The 25,705-nt window shown below is 35.3% G+C and overlaps 2 protein-coding genes across 2 annotated transcripts; both read right to left on the bottom strand.

The window, feature by feature from the left end:
- Positions 1-2,545: 2,545 nt before the first annotated feature.
- LOC123893631 lies at positions 2,546-6,501 on the bottom strand. The gene is made up of 6 exons (XM_045943395.1): positions 6,178-6,501; positions 5,813-6,082; positions 4,010-4,161; positions 3,274-3,379; positions 3,062-3,184; positions 2,546-2,967 (listed from the first exon to the last, which is right to left on the bottom strand). The coding sequence occupies exons 1-6, from the start codon at positions 6,367-6,369 to the stop codon at positions 2,851-2,853; spliced, it is 960 nt and encodes a 319-aa protein (XP_045799351.1). The 5' UTR covers positions 6,370-6,501; the 3' UTR covers positions 2,546-2,850.
- A 10,521-nt stretch (positions 6,502-17,022) lies between these two features.
- LOC123893629 (E3 ubiquitin-protein ligase WAV3) lies at positions 17,023-20,186 on the bottom strand. Its single transcript, XM_045943394.1, has 2 exons — positions 19,355-20,186; positions 17,023-19,243 (listed from the first exon to the last, which is right to left on the bottom strand). The coding sequence occupies exons 1-2, from the start codon at positions 19,742-19,744 to the stop codon at positions 17,330-17,332; spliced, it is 2,304 nt and encodes a 767-aa protein (XP_045799350.1). The 5' UTR covers positions 19,745-20,186; the 3' UTR covers positions 17,023-17,329.
- Positions 20,187-25,705: the final 5,519 nt, after the last annotated feature.

The following is a 25,705-nucleotide window of genomic DNA, read 5'->3' as shown; positions in this document are numbered from 1 at the left end:
AATATATATATTTTTAAATCATTTATTTCATGTAATTACAGTTCAAATATAAACCGTGTAAGGTAGGAAAGCGTCCTACAAAGGTTGGGATCAAATGACACATGCATGAGCTCAAAGGTTTTGTTTTCTTGTATGCCAAGTTTGTTTTGATGTCTAACGGACTATACACTGTTTTTCAAAATAAAACTTACTTGCATTTGAAAATGATGAATAATGTTCATGTGATTTTTAGAAGCCGGCATGTATGATCTTTATTGTAAATTTATCAAAGTCAATGGCAATTTTCTTGAAAATGAATGTTGTTGAGAAGTACTACATTGAATGAGAGACTACTTAAAAATATATGTTTGGTGGGCGGTCACCCACCTTACAAGACATTTTTGTAATTGTTGAGTTAAATGTAATCCTAAGATGATATCAGAGCCTATATTCGTCAAGAGGGAACTTATAAGGACTGACCGAATCTTATGCCCTATATCCAAAAAGATATAGCTTCTATGTACTCTGTTTCTGGATATAAGTAGTTTTAAAAAAAAATCAACTTGAAACGTTTTAAACGTAAGAGAAAGACTAACTGAATCTTACGCCCTTGTGTATATATTATGCCCCATATCCAAAAAGATATAGCTTCTTCGTAGTTCCGGCCTTTAATTTAAGTTTTTTTTTTAAACAAAAAAAATAACTTGAAATTTTTTAAACGTAAGAGACTAATTTTATAGTATACTACTGTCTATTATGCAAACTTATGTAAAAAAAATGTCTTTATGTTATCGTGAGTCTGTTAAGAAAAGATTCTTGGTGTTAAAAAAAAACATGACATACATTATGTTATGGTGAGTTTGTTAATAAAATAATTTTTGTGCTAAAAAAAAATTTAAGGCTATTATTGGTATTATAAAAAGTCTAATATCTTTATATATAGGTTTAGATGGGAGTGGTTATGGTGCATAAGCTTTTTCCTTATGCACCATGCATAAATAATGAAAATTGCTTAACGCACCCCCGAAATTGCTTAGTGCCCCCCCCAAATTTTCTCGCGCGCCCCCAATTTTTTCTCTCGCCCCCCAAACCATTTTTGTTGTGGAATGGTTTCACATTAGATGTACTTATAATGCCAAAACCATTTTTACTGTCGAATGATTTTAGAGGGTTGTAATGCAAAACCATTCTGCTTGTGGAATGATTTTGTGTGTTATTTATGTTGGGGTGGGGGGCGCGCTTAGCAATTTGGGGGGCGCGTAAAGCTATTTGGGGGCGCGCTAAACAATTTGGGGGGCGCACTAAGTAAACTGGGGGGCGATAAGCAATCTAGGGGTGCGCTAAGCAAACTGGGGGCGCGTTAAGCAAATCGGGGGGCGCACTAAGCAATCTGGGGTATTTATGCATGGTGTGCATAAGCAAGGCTTATCCACCATAACTTATGCCGGTTTACATCTCTTTATATATAGGTTTAGATTATGAGTAGATTCCATCTTCTCTCTGAACCGAACCGTCAACAACGACCTGATTGGCATATAAAAAAAAACCAAAAAATAAAAACCCCGCGTCTCTAATTCCAGCCCCGTCGCACTACACAAAGACCACGACGATTCATTCATTCTTTCTTTCTTATATATCTTGTTGGCTGGTTTGGTTCGTTTTTTTTTTTGTTCTCGTTCAAATGGATTTCTTGTTTTGTTTGCGAAATTGATAGATGTAGGGCCTGTTTGTTCCAGCTTTAAAAAAATCAATTTTTTTTGCAGAGATTTTGAAGAAAATTTAAAGTTATTTGCTGTTTGTTTACAATCATAAAAATTTATTTTTTTAAAATGGTGAGGGATGATGAGGGATAAAAAAATGGATTTTGTTAAAAGTTATTGAAAATATATTCTCATTTTGATGAAAAAATAATTGTTTTACTAAAATGATTTTTGAAAAATCTGAAACAACCATAAGTAAAATAAAAAAATTGATGTTTTTTTTTGGAAAAAATAGACTTTTTTTTGAAAAATCTGAACCAAAAGAGAACTTTTCAACATGTGAAAAGTTATTGAAAATTAACAACAAATTCAGATATTTAGAATGGAATACTTGTCCAGAATCTTGCTTAACATGTTTCATAGTAGTGCAATAGATTTCATTAATTACATATGATTCAAATCATTCAATTTGAATCCCAGTTAAATTTTAGCTAAGGATTGAGTAACGATGTATATAATATATTTTTTAGTTCCATCAAAATACTCCATTGTCATTAACAGTTTTTCATCATCATTGTCATCAATTTTGTAGACACTAACAGTTTTTATTTTGTTTTTCAAATATTTCTTTTACCAAAGATAATCCTATTTGAAGCATATCTAACACTATCTCTACGATCAATATTTGGAACTTGTTTTGTCACATCGTATGAATCCAACCACACTTTCACTAGACTAATCTTCGGTTGTTTGACACTAACAGATATCTAGCTGGGTTGTAAATGCATAAATATTGACACTGTTTTGTGTTATTTGAATTGTGAAACGTGTTCCCATAGAAGGTTAACAAAAAAAATAAGAACATGTAAACCAATGAGTAGAAATGCTCTCAATTTATTAAAAGAAATGACATCTCTATTTCTATAATGGGTTCCTCAATTTCTTTTGAAAAATTAATCTTTACTCGTTAAAACCATACCCTGCACTGCATAAGTATGTCGAGATTTTTCAGGCACATAACACCCACTGTTTTTTCATGGTTTTAAGAATCAAAACCAACTCCAACAAATGAAAAATATAGTAACTGTGTCAAACTACATATAAATCACTTTGAAAGATCATCAAAACGGTTGTCTAGTTAGAGGAAGATGAATCTAGACAATGTACAGAGTTAGTTACTTTGCAAGGGTGACAATGCTTGTCTAGGTGATACTGAATCTAAATCATCAAAATCAACCTTCTTCGCCATCGAGCTACTTGTCTTTGAACTGGACTTTCTCTTGTTTGACTGCAAAATGCAAATTAATCATTTAAAAGGAGGTGCGAAATTAAATGAAACTGAACATACGATGCAAAATCAACACCACCCCGATGATTCTTACCTTGGCAGATGTACTATTGGTAAGCTTCCCGCCAGATTCTGTATGACTCCTTTCCTTGTATTTCATCACTAACCTTCTGTTCTCCTTTTCCAATATACTATTTTCAACAGATAGTAGTTTGCCCTATGGTTTACACCATCCCAAGTCAGTCATTCCATTATAATCCAAAAACTGGAAAAAGTCAAGAATATAAGGGGGTCAGCAATCCTCACCTCCTCTTCAGCTCTGTCAAGGTTAATCCTTAGATGCTCTTTGTCCTTTTCTAGAGACATCAATTCAGCAACAAGAGACAATACTCTCCGAGTTGATTGTTTTAAGCTACAAAATCCAAATGATAATCAGGGTTCTAAGAGTTGCATGTCAAATATAAACTCCTGATTGTTACATGTTTACTGCAGTGTTATCAATAGCATATTGTGGAAAATACCACTTGGTGATTTAGTGGATAGCGTTGCAGGAAAATGGCAGAAGCTGCATATCGCTTGAAGTAAGTCAGTTCAATTACACATATATACAAATACAAAAGGGAATGGAGGCAGATCATATCTTATATATTGAAAGATTTACGTATTATGGTGAATATAAGAGTAATACTCTTATATTATAGAAATAGGTCGACGTGTTTGACACATGCAGTTTTTTCAATTTTATTCTTTTAAAAAAACCTAAGACTCATTTTTCCGCTACTGTCACTACATCAGCCAATAGAAGCCGGAGCAGCGGCCGCGATTGCCCTAATAGAGAAACTAGGACGGTGTCGTGGTTTTCGTAGTAAATTCATCAGATCCCACTAGATTATAGCGCTATAGTGCCACTATCGCCACAATTTTACAACATTGGCTAATTGTTTAGAATATGGCATCAGAGATAAAAATTGGCTAAAAGAATAATGTAAAAATAAGGAAACATGACAGGAGAGTAAGAGGAACAAAGAACTACAAGCCTCACCCGTTCCACATTGACAGCAGCTTTTTACAGTGCTCATTTTCACTATTTGCAACCAAGAATTCATATGTAGAAGACTCGTCTTTAGTAGTAACTGTTGCCAAAAGTGAGTCAAGCAAACTCTCCACCCCAAGTGTGCTTGCCGAAGAGTCAACCTTGGTAAAATAAGGTAAATATCAGTAGCTAACATTCATGACCAAAGGATTAACGCTTGTGAGAGCCACCTAGCCATATTTCGAGATTAGAGAGAAAGGGTAAAAATATGAAATTATAAACAAGACTATTCCTATTCTAGTAGTAGTAGTCCAAGTTGGTTCCTGACTTAGCTGTACCACAATTTGGCATAGTTATATGCAGTATGTAGCAAAAATAATTTCAATGTCTCATCATGATACTAATGGAAGTCAAAATTAGATTAAGCACTATGTTGGATGTTAGATGAAATGCATTGCAGGTTAAATCACAAAGCTCAGTGTAATTACTATTAAAATACTGCCAAATCCAAATTTAAATGAGGGTAAGCATATTTACTTAAGAATGGTGGGAAAGAACTTAGCCGTTGCATAACAACCTGAGTGAATGAACTATCAAAGCTTACATTTGCTTGTTTTGAATACTAGAGTTCAATCAATTAAGCTCTCAAAAAGTTCACATACTTTTGCATGAGAAATCCAACGATAGCTCAGGAAGATGCCACGTATGACTTTCAAGTAAAACTGATTTAAATCCAAAAATGTTTAGTGATGGAGCCGGATTTCGAAGTCTTGGGGAAACTTTTTCTTTTGAAAAATAAAGGACACCTCACACCATCAATTAAGAGGAAATTTTTTGTTACCACAGGTAAGGACTTATGAACCATGTCTAGTTTGAATCCTGATATGTCAAAACTTATCTATTTCATTGTCTAACATTCTTTCACCAAAACTAAGCATGTTATCGTTATTAGGGTGTAAATTAGTCCTACAAGTATTATTAGAACTTAAAAATTCAGCATGTGCCCAAATCCCTGTATAGCATCAGGGTGTATCCATCCCAGCAACTACTCGGTCAAAAGCTAATCCATTTAATCAAATTTCGTACTAATCAATCTATATCATCCCTCAAGGCATTGTTTGGAAGTTGAGTGATGGATGGAAAGAAAAAGAAGGGAGGGTAGATTCCCACCATGTATGAATATCGAAAACTCCCAATATTGGAAAACTTCAAAATATAGTAAAGGATTTTTTTTTTTTTTTGAAGAAGCTAAATTAGCCCACCCAAATTGGCGCAAGAGAGAATCGAACCCAATCTAATACCACCAGACCAACCCAAGTGGGTTAGCATTTTGAAATTTCTAATATCCTAAATAAGGGAAGGTTTGGTAAATAACCCTTTCCCTTTCCTTCCCCTCACTAAACAATGTCCCAAATGAAATAACCCTAAACAACTTATTATTTTTATACAAAAAATCCAAACAAAAATCTATTAAAAGATAGGGTTCAAAAACTATTGATCATAATAAACTTTACACATGATGCAGTTGTTCAAAAACTCTAGATGATTTGTATCTCACACAAAAGATAGGGTTCTCAAGCTATGAAGCACTGACACAGACAAATACACAACACTGACACGTCTCAACACCGGTAGTAATTTAAGAAAATTACATAATTGAATGTAATCACATGTATCGATATCAGACACAAACACAAAAACCAAAGCAACATACATAACAAAAACCAATCCCTAAGCAAGCAACACAACTAATCAATTAATATCTCAAAATAACAAGTTGAAAAGAATGAAAGAAAACGAAAAAATTGATACCGATTCATTTTCATGGCGGCGACATTTCTTCAACTCCAATTGATACATAACCAAATCACGTTCCAACTCCTGAGCTCGTAAACACGCTTCCCTGGCTCGCTCTTCAGCTTCATTCTGAAAATCAATCAACGCTTCTCTATCATTATCATACAAGGCACATTCCTTCTTGAGTTTACTACAATGCCCCAACAAATTCTCACACTCCGCAGCCAATTTCTGATTCTCCTCAACAAACTTTTTTATCGCCAGTGCATTCACACACGCTTCATACTATCCAAAAACCAAAAAAGAAAATTAAAAATTAAAATCTAAAAACTATTTCTTGAAAAATAAATAATAGTAATTACGGAGGATTTGAAAGAAACCTTGGATTGTTGAATGAGTTGGTCTTTTTGTTTAAGTTTTTGAAGAAGTGAAGTGTTCTGATCGCGGAGAATTTGTTCGGAATGTTTGGAGGCGCGAAGCTTGATGTCGAGGGTTTGGGAGGAGATGGGAAGACCTAATGAGTGGTCGATGGATTGTTTGAAGAAATCGTCGATTTCAGGGGGAAGAGACATGATGTTGATGTTGTTGTTGATGTGATGATGATGATGATGATGATGAAAATTGAAAAAAGAATCGCTGGAAGTGAGAGTTGTAGAGGGAAATGAAAATTCAAAGAGATGCGATGGTGAAAATTCTAAACTTTTGAAATTGAAATCTGAGGAGCCGTTGGGTTTCTTTTGACACGAGCAGATTAAAGTCATTTTTTCCAATTTTACACTTTATGTGGGCCAATTTAATCATTAATACTGGTAATGAAAAAAGTAAAGGCAGTTTAGTAATTATACAACTCTCTTTTTTTTATTTATGCATTTTTCTTAAAGTGTGTGAAATGGTCAAATAAGTCATTTAAAATGAGACGAAGGAGTACATATTAATGATTACATATATACTTCAGGTTTTTCAAAATAGAGGATCAAAAGTTCAGATTTTTCAAAATAGGGGATCAAAAAATTGGCTTTTAAAATAGGGGATCAAAAGTTCATGAATTTCAAAATAGGGGATCAAAAGTGCATTAAAGCCAAATAAATAAAGTGGTGAGAGGTTTGAGTAATATACAAGAGGCCCTAGGCTTGAGTAATATTTTGCGGAATTGTGGCGCGTTGTTTAGCCCTCTGGTGACTTTTGTTTTTATCCTTGATTAAGTACATCTTGTGCTTGATCCAGATATTTTTTTAATTATTAATATATTTACCTTCTTTAAAAAAAAATTGCAATGAACACTTATTTATTTTAACAAAATTATACCACAAAATATTTGTTCCTTAATAATTGTGAATGTTCACACGAAGGAAAAGAGACCATTCAAGTTGTGTGTTCAATAACTTTAATGTAGGAGGTGAAATCAACGAAAGCCAATTTTTGTACTTACATTAAAATAAACTCAACGCAATCTCTAAACCATTTTCAATATGCCCATGATTCAATGGAATTGTGAAAAATGAACCCAGATCGAGGGATGAGTTGACGTGTTAATCACTAACCAAACCCTTAGGGGTTAATAGAACAAACAAGCCCTTTCAAGTCTAGGAAACCAACCACACCACAAGGCACATATCTAAAGTCACCCCATTCTGTCAAACAAAAACCACATAAACAAAAAAATTATTCTAAATCACCCAGCATTAGAATTCTTCTAACTAATGAAATAGATACCAACAAAAAAAAATTTACTACATTGATATGTATTTAGAATTATTTAGGATTGAAAAAAAATAAAAATGAAATTAAGTGTTCACCACTGCCAAAGGATTACTCACTAGTCACTACTAAATAGAAGCATCATTGGCACCAGGATTCTCTACTGTACTGCTTTCATGCAGTTTCACGCAGTAGATAATCTGGACCGCAGAAAAGTAATCACACAGCTCTAATTAATCTGATTTTATTTAACTACTTTTTCACAGTTTTAATCATAACCAATTCATTTTTTATCCGATGGCCGTACGCAGTTACTCGTTGATAATTAACTGCGTTTTATCCATTCCAGAAGCATTGCAGTTTTGAGTGTTTGCTACTAGCATTGGTTAAATTTTCAACCCAGTCGAATATGCGTTAAAATGCCGGGTGTTAGTAGATTGGATAAATACATAGATGAATATTCTTTTATACATATGTAACATTAAATATTTTGTTTTTCATATATTACTTTTTTACTAAAGATATTTGGAACTTGTTTTGTCACATCGTATGGATCCAACCACTTTTTCACTAGACTTTCTTAGGTTGTTTGACACTAACAGATATCTAACTGGGTTGTTAAGGCATACATATTCACGAAATTTTCTCATCCCACCCATTCACTTTCTCGCCTACTACCCTAGCGTGCAAAAAAAAAATCAGAAAATATGTTCCGAACTATATTTTTAGTGTAAAATTTACACTATAAAAAATTCGAAAAATATTTTTCGAATTGCTAGGGAGGTAGGGGAGAAAATGAGTGGTTGCGATGAGAAAATTTCCATATTCACACTGTGAAACGTGGGCTACAAATTCCCCATATATATAAGAAAAAGAAAAGGTTGAAGAAGGCAATGATAAGCAATCTCTATCGATCGGGTGTTGTACAGACAGAGTGACTAGTGAGCAATGGTCCCCCCTACAATATCACGTGAATTCATCCACAAAATCACCACTACTTTTTTATATGCTACAGAAATGTGTTCTATGATGAAACAATATTATCATTAGCACAAATGCATATTTCATATAATGATTAAATATATAAATTTGGTTACTGCAAAATGTCTGTGTTACATTTTCAACCACAATTTAAATAGACAGCGTTAGAAGTCTTGGGTTAGGGATATTGTATAGATAGTCTTTATAAGTACTCAACTCTTAAACTAACTTTTGTGGTTAAGTATAGACCAATTTTCTAATAGATAGTAGTATAATTTGTTTTTTTATATAATATCTAAAATCCTTACCTCTGTTCCATGGCTTATACGTGCAGCAACACTATCCCTTCGTTTGTAAGTGATAGAAAAGATAAAATGAACATGGGAAAAAGGAAGATAAAATGTTTATAATGTTGTTATCATGAACAATGTTTTGGACCGGGCTAAGGCCCATGTCGAACTTCACCTCATTTAAGTTCAATTCGTGTCCCCATTCAAAGATGAATTTTTGAAAGAAAAATGGTACGTACGATGGTGTCTTACTAGAGCTAGAGGAACGTTTAGTGAGAATTGACGCTCTCCTTTTACCGGAAATTGAAGTATTTGCAGGTACACTTCTAGCAAATCAATGGAAATTGTTGCCGGCATCAGGTATCTCTCGTTCGAGTCATTGACATTATCTATCTATTCTATAGTGTGATAAAAATAGGATTTTATTTGTTTGTTTAGCTAAATAAAAATCACGTGAAAAATGGGTCTGTCTTTCTTCTGTACCACATAAAAACATGAATAATTGATGTAATGTCCTTTTACCTTTAATGAAGTGAGAAGAATCAACAAACAATATGTGATAGAGATAATTGATTTTATTGTATTTTCATAAATAATCAAATAAAGGAAAATTGCTTATTTCAATTTATCAAAACAAAAATAAAAATACACTGCTTTCAATTTTTTTTTTTTTTTTAAGTTTCAAAATTAATATTTTCATTACAAATTTTATTTTCTTCCTTTTTTATGTTTATGATTTCATTTCAAAATCAAAAGTCTTTCTCTTCAAATAATAGACAAAGTGATGAAAAAAATAGACAGACTAGGTGACATAATAAGTATGCCCCTCTCACTCATGTCTTGCCCGGTGTGACTGCGATCCTTTGTTGTTTGAGTTTTTCTTTTGCCTGTCTTATTTTTTTTTTTTCACGTCTTACGAATTTATTAAAATATCCTCACTCATTACTTAGGTATCGGATACCCCTCAAAACATCATATCTTTATAACGTCCGTTACATAAGTAGCGGACGATATTTTCAATTTTTTTTTATTTTTACTATGTCCGCTACTTAAATAATAAAATGATAAAATGGGAGAAGCTTAGGGCGCCCCAAAAATTTAGTGGCAAAAGAATATCTCTTTGTTATTTTAGTGGTAGCTAGCCAAGCAAGGCTCCAACCTCCAAGTAATTACCACACAACCAAGAATAAAACCAAAACAACACACAGGGTCTGTCAAGAACACAAAAGCCTAGTGATGGATTGTGACAAGTGAGACACTTATTGGGCTCCACAACTGTGGTTTCTACTTAAGGTCCTTTGTTGATGCTAACTATCTTAAATTGCCACCCCTCCCTCTCTTATTTATTTTTCACAAAGTAGCAGAAAATTTGTTGTCAAACAGAGGACACTAATGCTCTCTGATAGAGATGGTACAATGAACCGCTTTCAATGTTGGCCTTCACATTTATGAACAGCTACTAACCTCGACTTAAGCCTCATTCATATCTGTATAAATGTGCTTATAAATTGAGACTTTGAAACTACCACTCCTTTGAGGTAGATGACAACAATATATCTACTTGTACCGGGCTATGGACCAAGGTGTGATTTGTTAAGGCCCAATACGAAAAAGCCCAATGGGAACATCTAAAGGAGAAGCGTGAAAACAACCAAGAAAAACACATGATAAACATGATCCACCATGACTTGGAGAAGAAGGAAGAGACTTGGAGAAGAAGGAAGAAGCTTGGAGAAGAAGGAAAATAAACCACCCACTACCCATGAATTCCTCTCCAAGCAAGGCAGTTACTTAAGAAACAAGAGGAGATTTTTTGCCTATAAATAGGGTCTGTTTCAAGAGAAAGAGGAGGATTTTTTTTTACTGATTCTACAGGGTCTCTCTCATTCTGAGAAACCACCATACTTTCATTCTTGTAAAGACACAATTCTTTCAATCTTGTAAATAGAAGATATTTTTCCTCTAATCATACTTGTATCCATTATCAATCTTGAATAATACAAACCCCCTGTGTTCTTCACCAGAACATTTTGGCGCCCACCGTGGGGCAGCGGTAAAAATGATTTCCCGGCCACACATCTGACAAACAGACAGTTTCAAGGGGAGAAGTAATGGCGGCGGTGAAACACAACATCAAATGTGAATGCATTTATAGTATCGTCAACACTGCACGTTGTTCATAACGTCGCCGCAATCACTACTCTCCACATTTGGTTGATCATAAAATTGTTACATCACTTTCCATCCTCCCGGTGAGTTTGGGTGTGTGATGTTCTCTTCTCCGAACGATTCGCCAGAACTTACACCCAACGATCCGCCCTCGGCATCTCCGATTCGAACTCGGCGAATCCTTACCAACCTCACTTTCCGGTTGCGACCATCACCACCACCATCGTATCAGGTCTCTGGTGCGACAAGCAACAACATAACCACTCCGACTGTAAAATGAAAATACAGCGTAAGACTGTATTTCAGTTCGTACAATCTTCGTGGCGACGGCGATGGTGGATACGTTCTTGAAATACTACCTCGGCGGAGAAAATATTTTGGGAACGAAAATCGAGGTAAAATCCTAAAACAAAGAAACCGACTGGATTCGTGAATCCTCATCACACTTTTTCATAACCGACAAACGCTTCAAAATCTCCAACAAACACGCCGGATTTCCGAACTTCAAGTCCAATATCAGGTGATCATGCTTACGTGTCAATTCGCAAGGTTTGGCTTTTACTATGCTAATTTTCAAGGTTTTATGTTAGATTCTGGTTTGAATTGTGTTCTGACTTTGATAAAAAATAAAAAGGGAGTATGAGCACGTTCACTAGATGTATTATTGGCCTGCCATTCCTTATGATTCAATTTGCGTATATTTAACTTCACCAGCAGTACTATATTAATATATTACGATGACTAACTCATTTCGATTTGGTACATTCATCTATTGTTGCTATTTCAATTTGGCACATTTATATTTTAATCTGGTTCATCCACGCTGGATTCTGTTTAATCAATAACGCGGACCTAAATTCGCTATCCCGCCGAACTGCCATTGCCATTCAACATTGCTGTCATGCTGCAAATCCTCGGTGTTACAACTTCACTCATTGTTGTTTCAAACGTGGACGTCATCGCCGTCAAAATCATGTAACTGTTTTGTGGAAATTGGAGCAAATTTTGGAACTATGGCGATTTAAGGATGAATACGATGCAATGTAGACCACAACGTGAGAGGTAAAGAGACGTGAGGAGGACAAGTACAATGGTAAACGATTCAAGTTATAAAGCGAACACATACAGATCATCTGCCGGCTTGAACGACCATAATCCAGGTGCCTTCAATCCTTTACTTTCTGTTTTCGACGACTTACAACTATTTTGACAGATATTTGGATTTGTTTTATCTCATTTTAGTATGTTTATCAAAGGAATGATGATAACTTAGAATACCCACTGCTATGGAACATATGACGATCCATTACTTTAGACTAATATTCATCTATTTATTATTTGTATAATAATGTGTTTACCGTTATTATTATTAATGTTTATTAAGTGTTCTCACTCTTTCAAAATGTCCCAAAATAAGTTTCATGCTCAGGTGCGGCATTTTGTATTTGATGAGATATAAATTTCCCCACAAATCTGCGCAATCAAGCCTTACACACACATACAACCAAGTTAAGCATCAGCATTGTCTGTACTTTTCTTATACGGTCAAAATAAACATCAACACCCTTTCAAGCGGCGATCTTGAAACACAAGCAATTGGTCAGTGATGCCACTCGGCGAGATAGAAGCCGCCAACTAATACTTCAGGCGAGGAGCGCCGCGACAAACCACCCATGGCGGTATCATTTTCGTTTGTTTTATTTTTCATATATTATTATCGTTGAACCTCTAATGTATCAAAGCTTATTTGCAGTAATCATGATTAAGCTGCGGGCTCTGAACAAAAAATTATTCAAGATCAACTCATATGAAAGCTCTGAAGAAAATAAAACAGGGTTGAGAGGCCTTGGCGTCACCCGTAGGGGACGTCAGAAACAGAAAATAAATCAGGGTTGAGAGGCCTTGGCGTCACCCGTAGGGGGCGTCAGAAACAGAAATTAAATCAGGGTTGAGAGGCCTTGGCGTCACCCGTAGGGGACGTCAGAAACAGAAAATAAATCAGGGTTGAGAGGCCTTGGCGTCACCCGTAGGGGGCGTCAGAAACAGAAATTAAATCAGGGTTGAGAGGCCTTGGCGTCACCCGTAGGGGACGTCAGAAACAGAAAATAAATCAGGGTTGAGAGGCCTTGGCGTCACCCGTAGGGGGCGTCAGAAACAGAAATTAAATCAGGGTTGAGAGGCCTTGGCGTCACCCGTAGGGGGCGTCAGAAACAGAAATTAAATCAGGGTTGAGAGGCCTTGGCGTCACCCGTAGGGGACGTCAGAAACAGAAAATAAATCAGGGTTGAGAGGCCTTGGCGTCACCCGTAGGGGGCGTCAGAAACAGAAAATAAATCAGGGTTGAGAGGCCTTGGCGTCACCCGTAGGGGGCGTCAGAAACAGAAATTAAATCAGGGTTGAGAGGCCTTGGCGTCACCCGTAGGGGGCGTCAGAAACAGAAATTAAATCAGGGTTGAGAGGCCTTGGCGTCACCCGTAGGGGGCGTCAGAAACAGAAATTAAATCAAGGTTGAAAGGCCCTGGCGTCACCCGTAGTGGGCGTCAAAAACAGAAAATAAAACAAGGTTGAAAGGCCCTGGCGTCACCCGTAGGGGGCGTCAAAAACAGAAAATAAAACAAGGTTGAAAGGCCCTGGCGTCACCCGTAGGGGGCGTCAAAAACAGAAAATATACAGCGAAGAAAGGCAGGATTATCAACACCACACAAAGTCAAAACAGGACGATTCACCATAACGTCAAGTCATAAGATTCTAAAAGCAAGAAGGACACAACCAAGTCGTTCGTCATACAGCGAAACAAGGCGACATATCGCCATACCAGCTACAACCGCCAAAAGGCAACAGGTATAAAGTTATTCACAAATGATATATAATTATATTTAAAGAGCTAAAGACATTGCAGGTGCAAAGTTAAAAATTTTCAAAGGCGAGATTATTTTCAACACTAGACACAAAGTATAGTGGAAGGGCGAATCCGAGCAGCGCCAATTCTTTCTAAATCGCCAAGAAACAACAGTTACCAAATAAGGCGTGCAAGCCTGGCAGTACGAAAATCAACTACAACAAAGAAGTGGCGAGACAGATTACGCCAGACTACTTACAATCTCCAAATATAGAATGTCAAAAGAAAATAAAAAACTTATGTTGAGTAGAAGAAGCAGAAGTATAGACTAACAAAGTTACTAGCCACTTCGTTTCCAAGAAGGAAAGGCGATCCGCGAAAGACGAAGAGGCGAGATTGGTGACAACGCTGGCTCGAAAATGCAAATACGATGGAAAAGAAGGAAGGGCGACTTGCCAACTTGCTCAAAGTCGCCAAGAAACAATGACAACAATATTCAAAGCCACAAATGACGTACATCAAGATATTCAAAAGTCATAGAAGGGCGAACAAATTACCTAAGAAATATCAACAACAAAAGGAAGGACAAGGCGACAAGCAGACAAATAGTATGAGTCAGCAACAAATAGGCGACATAGAACAACATCGAGGCATAATAATTGCCAAGTGATTTTAATCAAAAGCACTTCGCCTTCTTGAAGCCTCGTGCTTGGGGGGCTGTGTACCGGGCTATGGACCAAGGTGTGATTTGTTAAGGCCCAATACGAAAAAGCCCAATGGGAACATCTAAAGGAGAAGCGTGAAAACAACCAAGAAAAACACATGATAAGCATGATCCACCATGACTTGGAGAAGAAGGAAGAGGCTTGGAGAAGAAGGAAGAAGCTTGGAGAAGAAGGAAAATAAACCACCCACTACCCATGAATTCCTCTCCAAGCAAGGCAGTTACTTAAGAAACAAGAGGAGATTTTTTGCCTATAAATAGGGTCTGTTTCAAGAGAAAGAGGAGGATTTTTTTTTTTACTGATTCTACAGGGTCTCTCTCATTCTGAGAAACCACCATACTTTCATTCTTGTAAAGACACAATTCTTTCAATCTTGTAAATAGAAGATATTTTTCCTCTAATCATACTTGTATCCATTATCAATCTTGAATAATACAAACCCCCTGTGTTCTTCACCAGAACACTACTAAAATTGGATATATATATATCATGACACAAATAATAGAAAGTGAAGCGTTTGACTATGGTATTAGATAATGCTACGGTGGACCAACTTCACCGTGGGTGGTCCACCGTAGACAAGTAATCTACCGAATATGAATTTTCCAAAATTTACTATTGGATTAAAAGTTTATATAATATAGATCATCCATAAATTTTTAAATTTTTTTTGAAAATAATTTGATGTGTTAATTGAGACCGATCAAGATTTATGTTATTTAATAAACCTTTAATCTTGATGTGTCTCAATAACATATCAAATTGTTTTCAGTTTTTCTAAATTTTTTTATGGATGATCTATATCATCTAAACTTTTAATCCAACGGTGGATTTTATAAAATTCATATTCGTTATAATGTTATTTGTGACTGGTCCACCATGGAATAGTAAAATTTACCCCAAAGTAAACCTTAAAATTCAAAAAACATTTATTGAAGTACTTACATATTATCTACTAACAAAAGTTTCAGGGTTAACAAACCTTCCTTAGCTAGCCACAAGAAACTTAAGTAGACTAATAGAGCAACACAAACCAACTTACTTTTAAAAAGTTTATTCCTGCTGATTAGGTTTACCTCTTATAACTCAATTTGATGCAATTCATTCACTTGCCATCATGTGTTTAGAAATCGTATTTCTCACACAAAAAAGGCACCCCACTTCCCCCTCTCCTTCAACAACAAATACTGCAAAGCACTTTTTTTTTTTTATTTATAATTAGCAAAGTTTATTAATGGACAACTCCTCTAAACAAAAAGTACAAGAAATTGTCAATATAAAAATAAAGACAGTGTGATGAAAATACCTTAACCAACTAAAAGGCACAACAAATAACTACACCAACTCATCTCTTACAATAGCTTGAGTACATACTTCTAACACTAAAAAGCAACCAAACAATACCAACAAAAACTAGTCAAAACACTACCCACCTGTTAAACCAGAGTTAAACAAACTATCAACTAAAACTAACCCTTTTAAATTATCAACTAAAACTATCCCTTTTAAAATCCACCAGAGGCAAAACCCACACAGCAGCCAATCAAAAACCTCCACCACCATTCCAAAGCCAAACAAAAACTTGAAACTATCCACTCAAGCTATCTAAACCCCTCACCAAACAACACCACACAATGTGGCAAAAACGTATCAATCACAAAGCTTATGCAAAGCTAAAACATCTCCCACCAATACAAACCCTTGACACACCAAACTCTTTCGGGATAAAGAGAAAACGCAATTAACCAAAACACTCCACACAGATCTGAGCAAATTATAACCCATCAACACACCTAACGCGGTGGAGAATGTCAAAAGACTCTGGTAAAAAACAAAAAATTTACATTTGTGATCTGATTACGTGTCGGCCGAGGAAAACACAATGTTAGTCATGATTGCATTATAACACTTTTGGGTCCATTCCACATATGTTGAATCAAAATTGTTATGGCAAGGTATTTCCAATATAAGATGGGGAAAAGCATCAAGTTGCCACGCAATCATTCATTCATGATTAAGTTCTGTCCTCTGTCATGTATTTCACCCAAAAGATATACTATCATGTTAGCCCCATCTTTAATTATTAGCCCCACATATATATCCACTATATTAAAACCACAACCAAAATTGGATCTGGATTCCCTGCTGTTGGGAATCACACAGTTTCACGCTGTTTTGCATCTCAGCCATCCATTATCAGATCGGACGGATCAGAACAATTCATTTACAAAATTACTCAAAACGATCACAGCCACACGATTATGATCGGACGGTCCCTAGCTGTTACAGCGTCCTGCTGTAACAGCAGGAAATCCATTTCCAAAATTCCATAGAAAAATAAAACCACAACAAAAAAATCCTCAATATCACCAAAATGGCAAAGCATAACAAGATTTGAGGAAAAAAGTGATAAAATCATAAAATCCCCATGTCAACATGCCAAACAAGTAGTGTGAGTTTTAGTAAATATTGTACATATGATATCATGGACTATGATATTTTTATGATTCAAATGGACTATGATCTTGAAAAGGGAATGATTAAAATTGATAACAATAGTATAAAAGAGATGACAAAAAGATATGATGGAGCAACCAACCAACCAATGAAATCCTCCAATTTTAAGGTGGTCCTACACTCCATGACATAATCCACCATCGTATCTTCTGCTAATCCACAAAGGGCCGCGCCGTCTGCTACCACCTTGTCCCATCCCCAATTGTTTTCTTCCCTCTAAATATTACGTAATTAAAGTCCTTTACATATATTTTTCAATTCCAAAATTAACAAAAGAAAACAAATTTATTAAAATAAAAAAGGAAATTAAAATTTAAAACCTAGCATTTTCAAAGCCGTGTAAGTCGCTGACTTTATTTAAAGACTTCTTGACCATAGCCATCTTAGCCAGCTTCTCAGCTGCTCTCCAAGCCGATGTTGGTGTAAGCGGCTCACCATTTTCATCCACCAAATTCTCACCCCCTCTTCTCCTTTGCATCAATTGATGTTGCTGAACTTCAACTTGAACCTGTTCTTGTTGTCTCCTCCAATGTAGCTCTGCAAGTTCAGCTTCCAAGCCACGTACATATTGTTCAGCTGAAGCTGAGCCAGATTGAATCAAAAGCGCACGAGCTGAAGCTAGTAAATGATGAGCGCTGGTGAAGTCATTGTTATGATCTAGAAGCCTCCTTGATTCAGCTATGGCTCGTGTAGTTATGAAAAGATTCCTCAACCGTTCGATCCTCATTCCTGATGATGATCGTACGGTCTGAGATTGATGCTGAGGTAGTTGTACCATAAGTCCCTGTTCTCTACCGTATACTATCTCTTGACTTGCTGGGTCTTTATAAAGACACCTTACCGTCATCACATGGTGGGTCCCATTCCCCAATGCTGACGCTGGAACTCTCATCTCCACCAATAGTTCTCTTTCTTCTTCGGCGTATAAATCGCCGAGCCGTACGGCTCCTAAGCTTAACAGCGTGGGCCTTCCACTGCATGAATAGATAGCACTAATTTCGGCCCGGGCCGAATCAGATTGAAAGCCCAATTGAACTCTTAAGTCTTGAACAACAACGCTCAAAAGCCCACCAACACACTTTGCAAACGCATCCTCACCCGGTTCATGACTGTAACCGCTTTTATTACCAAACCCAAACGCATGAACCGGAATTTCAATATGCGCGAACCGGGTCGATGACGCGTGGCTCCATGTCTTTCGTTGATTTTGTTTGTTATTGTTGTTAACCTTCTCATCTTGACCGTCGGATAATAACATGACACTTGCAACCGGGTTTCTTTCTCTCCGATCTTCTAACACACTTGTTGCTTTTCTCAAAGCTTCACTAACGCTGTTGTTTCCTTCACCGGTAACAAGACGGTCAACGATACGCCGAGCCAAACGTTGACCCTGTGCCGTCATTCTTCTTAACGGTAAGAGTCGTTTGGAAATAGCAGAAAAAGCAACGATAGAAAGCCTATCAGCTGGACCAAGAGATGAAATAACCAAACGCATCGCGCGTTTTAGCATGTGAAGCTTTGCACTGCTCATGCTTCCACCAACATCGAGAACTGTAACGAGATCTATCGGTGCTCGCCGGGAAGGATCTAGAGTGCTGCTTCCGCCGCGGAGAGGCGGTGGTGCTTTTACTTTTAAAACCAAAGCGTATGTTTCGTGCGTTCTGGAAATTGATACCACTGCACACTCCGGCATTAGCTTCACCTGAACAGTTCTTGAATCTGCATCACCGGATTGTTTATCGTCAGAGTAGGATTTGTTAGTTGAGGAAGATTTTGTGTTGACGAAAAATCCTTGAAACTCAACGTTGTCATCGTCTTCTTCCTCTTCAGCATTTTCATCTGCTTCAGGAATAGTGTTAATCCTTCCACCACCGGAAGTCGGAGAAATGAGTGGTTCATCATCGTCGTAAGATCTCATTGATTCAGAATGCTTTTGTTGTTGAGACTGATCCAAGCTTTTGGTTCTGAAAACCGGAGAGGGAATTTCCGTTTGAATTTTGTCACTTGCATTGGAGATTTCGTTGGATTTTGTAGCTGCGAGATTCTTGTGCGCCGCTAGTAGAGGAACGTCTTTCCATGTAGCGTTGCAAACAGGGCAAACGAGAGTAGCATGGTTGCGTACATGTGCTGCTATACACGGGAAATGAAAAGCATGTGCACATTCTGCTGTGTATATCGCCATTCCCTGTCCCGTTTTCACACTATTCAAACAGATTCCACAGCTACTCTGTTTCAATAATAAACATCAAAACCAATCAGCATCATCATTAGTTGGATCTTATCAAAATCAAATAAATATGGATGAAAATGAAAAAGTAAGTATAGTAATATTACATACCCTGAATTTGAAGCTGTTTTTGAAGAGGGATAACTTCAAAGGAGAGCGAGGAGAAGAAGGATTTGATGTTTGATTTGGTCTAGGAGATTTAGTTGCTCTTGGAGTGTTGTTTTTGCTATGAAATCTGGGACTATCATTTGTAATTTGAGAAGCTGCTTCAGTTATTGTACGACAACGCAAGCTTGGACTTGAAACTGGTTGAGATTGATGCAAACGTGGAGTTGAAGGATTACTACTACCTCCAGAAAGAAAACTCAATCGAACACAGCTTCTTGGGCTTGGGCTTGAACTTGGGCTTGAGACTCCATTGTTGTTGTTGTTGTTGTTATTATCTGATATGGTAGATTCAGGATCTCGTGTACAAAAGGCTCTTCTCCAACCAGTACCCATATTTTTACTCACTAAAAAGATACTACGCTTTTTCTATCTTTTTTAGTTTAGGCTTTGATAAGAGGAAGAAGATAGGGATAGGAGAAAAAGAAGTTTAGTTTTATTTGTTTGTTTTGATGAATGGATGGATCTAAAGTTGACACAGAAGACAAAGGAATTTAGTGAAGAGAGCATGGGATCAAATGAAAATAAAGCAATGAGACAAACTTAGAAGCATCAAGAAAGATAGCAATAATAAAAAAAAGAAAAGATAATGGCTTCAAATTCAAATAAACTAGACTTTGGTTTTTGCTTATATTGAGAAAAGCAAAAAAATCTCTGCAATTAAATGCCTTGAGAGAGATCTATCCTCTCTCTCTCTCTCACTAACCTGGCTGTTTTATTTTGTGTACTAAAAGGGAAGTTCTTTGTAGAGTGCATATTTATATAAGAGAGTCGTGACAACATTTACCTACTTTAATCAAACATTATTTATTGTCCTAAATTAAAGTTTTTAGTTTTTACTACTAATTACCATGTTAACTGCCATGTGTTGGTTGGTTTTTCTAAACTAATTTGGTCAACGATCCCACTTTGATGATTGATCATCAACTAATCATCTCAAATTTTTTAAATTTTCCAAATAATAATACTGTAGTTGATTTGGCTTTGATTAAAAACATAAAATAATTGTGTGACCAATTAATTAAACATGGATCACCGCCTCGTGAGGCCTCTCCTCAAGTTGTATTGATCATATATAACCGAATAGACAATATAACACCTGCTCTATGCAGCACCCACCCATATGCATGAGTCGTGACACCTCTCTGTGAGAACACGTGCTTTACTATTCTCAAGTTTTGATTTTATTTAAGACTAATTCTAACATGAAGAAGTCCATCAAATTATATATGGTGCACAAGTAGCGATTTATGCGATCGTTAGGGGTGGTCTACTTAGAGTTTAACCATGCGTACATTTTTATTGATCCGTATTAATATAAGAAAACAATTTGAAGTTGTATTTTCAGATTAACACATAAAAATTTAATTATGGTGTGTTTGAATTCACGATTAAAAAAGAACTAAAACAGCAACAAGTCGCTGCAATTTTTTATATTCAAACATACATTTAACATGTGTTTGTTTTGGACTTTTGGTGTTGGGTAAATGAATTTGAATAGCATCCTAAAATCGCATGCAGTCAGGATAAATCAGATTATTTAATTAAGATAACATGATCTAAATTTAGGATAGATAAACAATTTGATCGAATAGTATTTTAATTAGAAATGATCGATCATGATCAGACTACATGCCGTTAAAACCACATGCAATACTAATTTTGGGCAAATCCACAATCACTTTAAAGCTACATTTTATAGGGGGGCCATGATCCACTACTTAGTAAAATCCCATCAGGGGCGGTCCTGTCCTGGGGATATATGCTTGGGTCCAAAAGCCTAGGGCTCATGTATTATGTATATATAAGGGGTCAATTTATTTTATTTTTTTACAATATTCCCATATTATTATAAAACAAAAAAAAAATTATATTCACTTTAATTAATCCAATTGATCTGCAAACAACTCACATTTGTTTGATGTTCCTTTTCTTCTTCATTGTCTTCTTTTCTTTGAAGTTGTATAAAAAATTGAAAACATACTAATTTTTTCTTCATTCATATTCGATCATGGTCACTGTTCCCTTCTTCCTTAAATTTTTTCTTCATTCAGATTCGATCATCTCATTTTTACACGCAATTTTGCCATGAAAAAGTAAAAACTACAAAATGTAGCTTCTCACGTTCTCATCAGCCGTATATTCACTCTCTTTTCACTGCACAAACAGGACATACAAAGGTTCAAAATGGCTCGAGAGATAATTTTTTAAAAATTACTCACAAGGAAAGTATTCACACAAGCAACAAAATGTACCTAGAATTTTTAGTAATGTATTAACTCAATTTGAAAGATCATATGATATGGAATACACCATATACTTGAAGCTCCGGGACTGATCCATTATTGGCTGTTTGATTCGTCACATCCTAGTTACTATTCACAAACACACATTGCTTACAACAAATATGGACCACTAAATAGGGTCCAGTCACTGGCAATTCCATTTTTTAACAACTGATTAGGACCATGCATGCCTAATGCTAAACTCTAAACTCGTGGACTTTGCTAAAACTGCATGTATACACTAACTCAAAATTTACCTCGGATAACAGTAATGTAATTTTCATACAGTAAATACCAATAGCTATGTATGTCAGTTACACAGATAATTAAGTTTTGAAACTAGAGTAGTACTATTTCATGCATGTTTCACTGTCTCAGCCGGATTATTATTTAATTAAACATAGTAGATAGGAGAACAAAAAGTTGAAAACATTGATGGCAATATAAAGACTCAGAATTACTACTATTACTGTACTACTATATAGTAAATGACTCACTGAACAAACATCCACATGACCCGTCCTTTCTTGGTTTGTCAGTGGTTTGGAGACCTATGCACAAAGGGTCCCCTTCCCAAACAAACTCTTTTTCTTTGGTTTAACCATTATTCCATATGCTTGCTGGTTCCTATCCAGTATGTAGTTCATACTTTATATTCAGATACGACACTAACACTGATACGTGAATCCGGAAATTTGAAATTTAAAACACGGTACAATTTAGATTGGCTAATATATATATTAGTATTTGTAAAAAATAGATGCGTAACTATAAATACCTTAATATAATTAAGAGTAGTTAAATAAGATCGCTATCATCTCCTATAAGAGTTTTTTCATTGAGTTTTAAGCACTATGTAACACTATTATGATTTTAGTTTCCATTTGAGCGCATTTAGGTGCCAATACGAATTTCATAAAAATTTGTATAGTATCTTATTTAAGGTATTGTTCCATACAAATATATTGGAGTTAAGTTATTGCGGGATATATAAATGTGTTGTGGCATATTAGAGCCCACTAAATAAGAGATAAATTATCCGAATTTTAACTCACTAGAATTGACCTAAACAAATGTTTTTAAAGTGCTACAATTGAGCTTATTAGATATTTTACTATTAATTTGGAGAAGATGAGTTGAAATCCGGGATAGGGAAAGAATAAAAAAAGTGAGGGTGGGGGTGTGTTGTTGACAAAATGCAAAGGCAAGAAAATTCAACCACTGGGAGTAGATATCTTGTAACTGGAAAATCGAGGTGAAGAGTGGTCACAGCATAGGTTTGGTATGGTATGGTACCTTCCCAAAAGAAGGACAGAGTAGCAAAGAGAGACATTTGACTGGTAGTGTGAGTGTGTCATCAATGAGTCAATATTTTCGACCCGCACGATTAATTACGCTACAAGCTAGTCTCAGCCTTCTAAGCTCGTGACGTTTTTCATTTATACTTTGCTGATTTCAAAATAAATACTCCCTCCATTTCATATTAGGAGAAAAAAAAAATTACTTTTTCATATTTCAAATTATAAGGAAAAAAATTAATTTTTATTATTTTTAAGATAAACTTTTACTTAACTTACTTTCTCTTTTCTTTTTTCCATAATTAATAACCAATAAAAATTCTTTTTACATCTTCCCATAAAACTTATTTCAACAAAAATACAAAAACACAAAAAATCATCCTTGAAACTATCATATTTTTCTTTTCTTAATAAGTGTGAATATTTTTTTTTTTTCTTATATTATGGGACAGAGAGAGTAATTTAGTTTGATTATATTTATATGTATATTTATTATAAATGTAAATATTGATATATACATATATATAGAATAGGTAAATTCTAATATGGATCACTTCATCAAGTGGTCTATGGTGGACCAGTTATGAATAACATTATAACGAATACAAATTTTAAAAAATCCACCGTTGGATTGAAAGTTTATATCATATAGATTATCCATAGAAAAATTTAGAAAAATTGAAAATCATTTGATACGTTATTGAGACACATCAAGATTAACAGTTTATTAAATAACGTAAATATTGATGGATCTCAATAACATATCAAATGATTTTCAAAAAAATTTTAAAAAATTATGGATGATCTATACGATATAAATTTTTAATCCAACGTTGAATTTTATAAAAATCATATTCGGTATATCACTTGTCCACGGTGAACCACTTGTAAAGGTGGTCCACCGTGGTATTAGCCGTGGTTTCAATGAAATTTTTTAAAATATATAATTTTTAATAATAAATATAATAATGATCAAAGTTGTGTGTTCTGTACTTGACCTTAGTATCATTTTGTATATAAATGTGTATAAGTATTAGGGCTGGGCACAACCGACCCAATCCGATTGAACCCGTTCGGCCTAAACCGAAACAGAGCATTCGGGTCGATTTCTCTAGAATCGCGGGTTGAAATTGTGTAAATCGTAGATATTAAGGCATTAAATGGGTGGCTTACGGTTGGAAGGTTTCGGCTCATTGCAAACCGAAATCGAACCGTTATTAATTTATTATTATTATTATTATTAATAATTATTATCAAGCATATAGCTACTAACAACATAATCATTTGAAAAAATAAGTAATTAAAAATTTAGACCAAAGATTTAGACAAAATATTTGGATAAAAAAAATAAAATAATGGGTTAACAATATGGCTAGGTTTAAAAGTCCAAAAATCGGGGGAAAATAAGTTTGGACAAAAAATGACACAAGTAACCTGCAATTTTATTAGGCCAATTTTAATTAAAAATTTAAAAAAAAACAAATTTTTTTTAAAAATTGTTTAAACCGTTTAACCGAACCGAAACCGAGTCAACCTAAAAAACCATAAACCAACCAAACTGAGTATTTAATTGGTTCGATATGATTATGCATATGTCACCTATCGATCTGACTGATCTAGAGTTTGAGCCCGAAACCGAACCGATGTCCAGCCCTGATAAGTATAACCATGATATTTCACTCCCCACATTTCAAGTTAACTATAGGTTTAGCCCGTGTGGTATGTACCATTTGTTTGGTTGTTTGAGGGGACAACACTCAACCTCTGCAAAGTTAGTTTTCACTTTGATTTCTATACAATTTAATTGGATCACATGTGTGTTAACTAAACTTGCTATGACTTGATTGTGATATTATACCACGAAACCAAAAATGGCCTTACAAGATTCTTAGAGTTTAAACTACGACTAAGATTATGCACTGCAAAATAATGAATGCTCCCTAATTAAAACTCTTATGGCAGCATATTGACTCCCAACACAAGCAGTGTGGCCTTAATTTGAATTTAAAGTAATAAAATAAAAATAATAATAATAATTTAATACACACTCACAAATACATAGTATTATTTAATTATTTTAAGAATATTATTTTTTTTTCTTTTATATCTTTAATTTATGTATGTGTCCAATGATAGATTTTAAATTAATATTAATCACATAAATCATGCTCAATAATAAAGATTAAATTCATAATCTTACTTTAGTGCGGAAGCCAAACAAACATATGAGCATGTATATAAAACAGGATCTAAGACATGTTGATTTATGAAGAATTAGTATTAGGAATACCTGAATAGAAGAATCCATTAGATACTAACCGTCAGATGGAAGTAGAACAAACCGATCCTGAAACGTAAAGAGAGAGACGGACGACAAGTATCCGTTGGCTAGTGTGGTTCTTCCTCAACCGGTACTCCTTATGCCTTGAGTTCTCTTCAGATGGGGAGAAGAAGTTATTTGCTTGTGTACGGTATATTGGGGACCATAGCCTATATATAGTGTGATGGCCAATTAGGGTTCCCATTATTCCGGAATTGGTCATCCTGACATCCACTCATATTTTCGTCCATATCCACTAATTAGTTCATTAATTAATATCTTAATAGAAATTCATTTAGCCTTTTAACTTTATCTGATCACTTATCAACTAAGGCTCTTATTATGATAAATAGCTAATATAATTAATTTAAATATAAATGCCCACATAACAATT

Source organism: Trifolium pratense, linkage group LG7 (assembly GCF_020283565.1).
Source record: "Trifolium pratense cultivar HEN17-A07 linkage group LG7, ARS_RC_1.1, whole genome shotgun sequence".
Taxonomy (NCBI): domain Eukaryota; kingdom Viridiplantae; phylum Streptophyta; class Magnoliopsida; order Fabales; family Fabaceae; genus Trifolium; species Trifolium pratense.
The sequence above is the reverse complement of the archived record's forward strand: the minus strand, read 5'-3'. Positions and strand labels throughout refer to the sequence as shown.

Excerpts from the sequence above, each read along its gene's own strand:
- LOC123893631 (XM_045943395.1), bottom strand. The coding sequence starts at position 6,369 with ATGTCTCTTCCCCCTGAAATCGACGATTTCTTCAAACAATCCATCGAC. Across the intron at positions 6,083-6,177 it reads AACTCATTCAACAATCCAAG|TATGAAGCGTGTGTGAATGC; the intron begins GTTTCTTTCAAA and ends GTTTTTGGATAG. Across the intron at positions 3,380-4,009 it reads CTGCTGTCAATGTGGAACGG|CTTAAAACAATCAACTCGGA; the intron begins GTGAGGCTTGTA and ends TGGATTTTGTAG.
- LOC123893629 (XM_045943394.1), bottom strand. The coding sequence starts at position 19,744 with ATGGGTACTGGTTGGAGAAGAGCCTTTTGTACACGAGATCCTGAATCT. Across the intron at positions 19,244-19,354 it reads AAAACAGCTTCAAATTCAGG|AGTAGCTGTGGAATCTGTTT; the intron begins GTATGTAATATT and ends TTATTGAAACAG.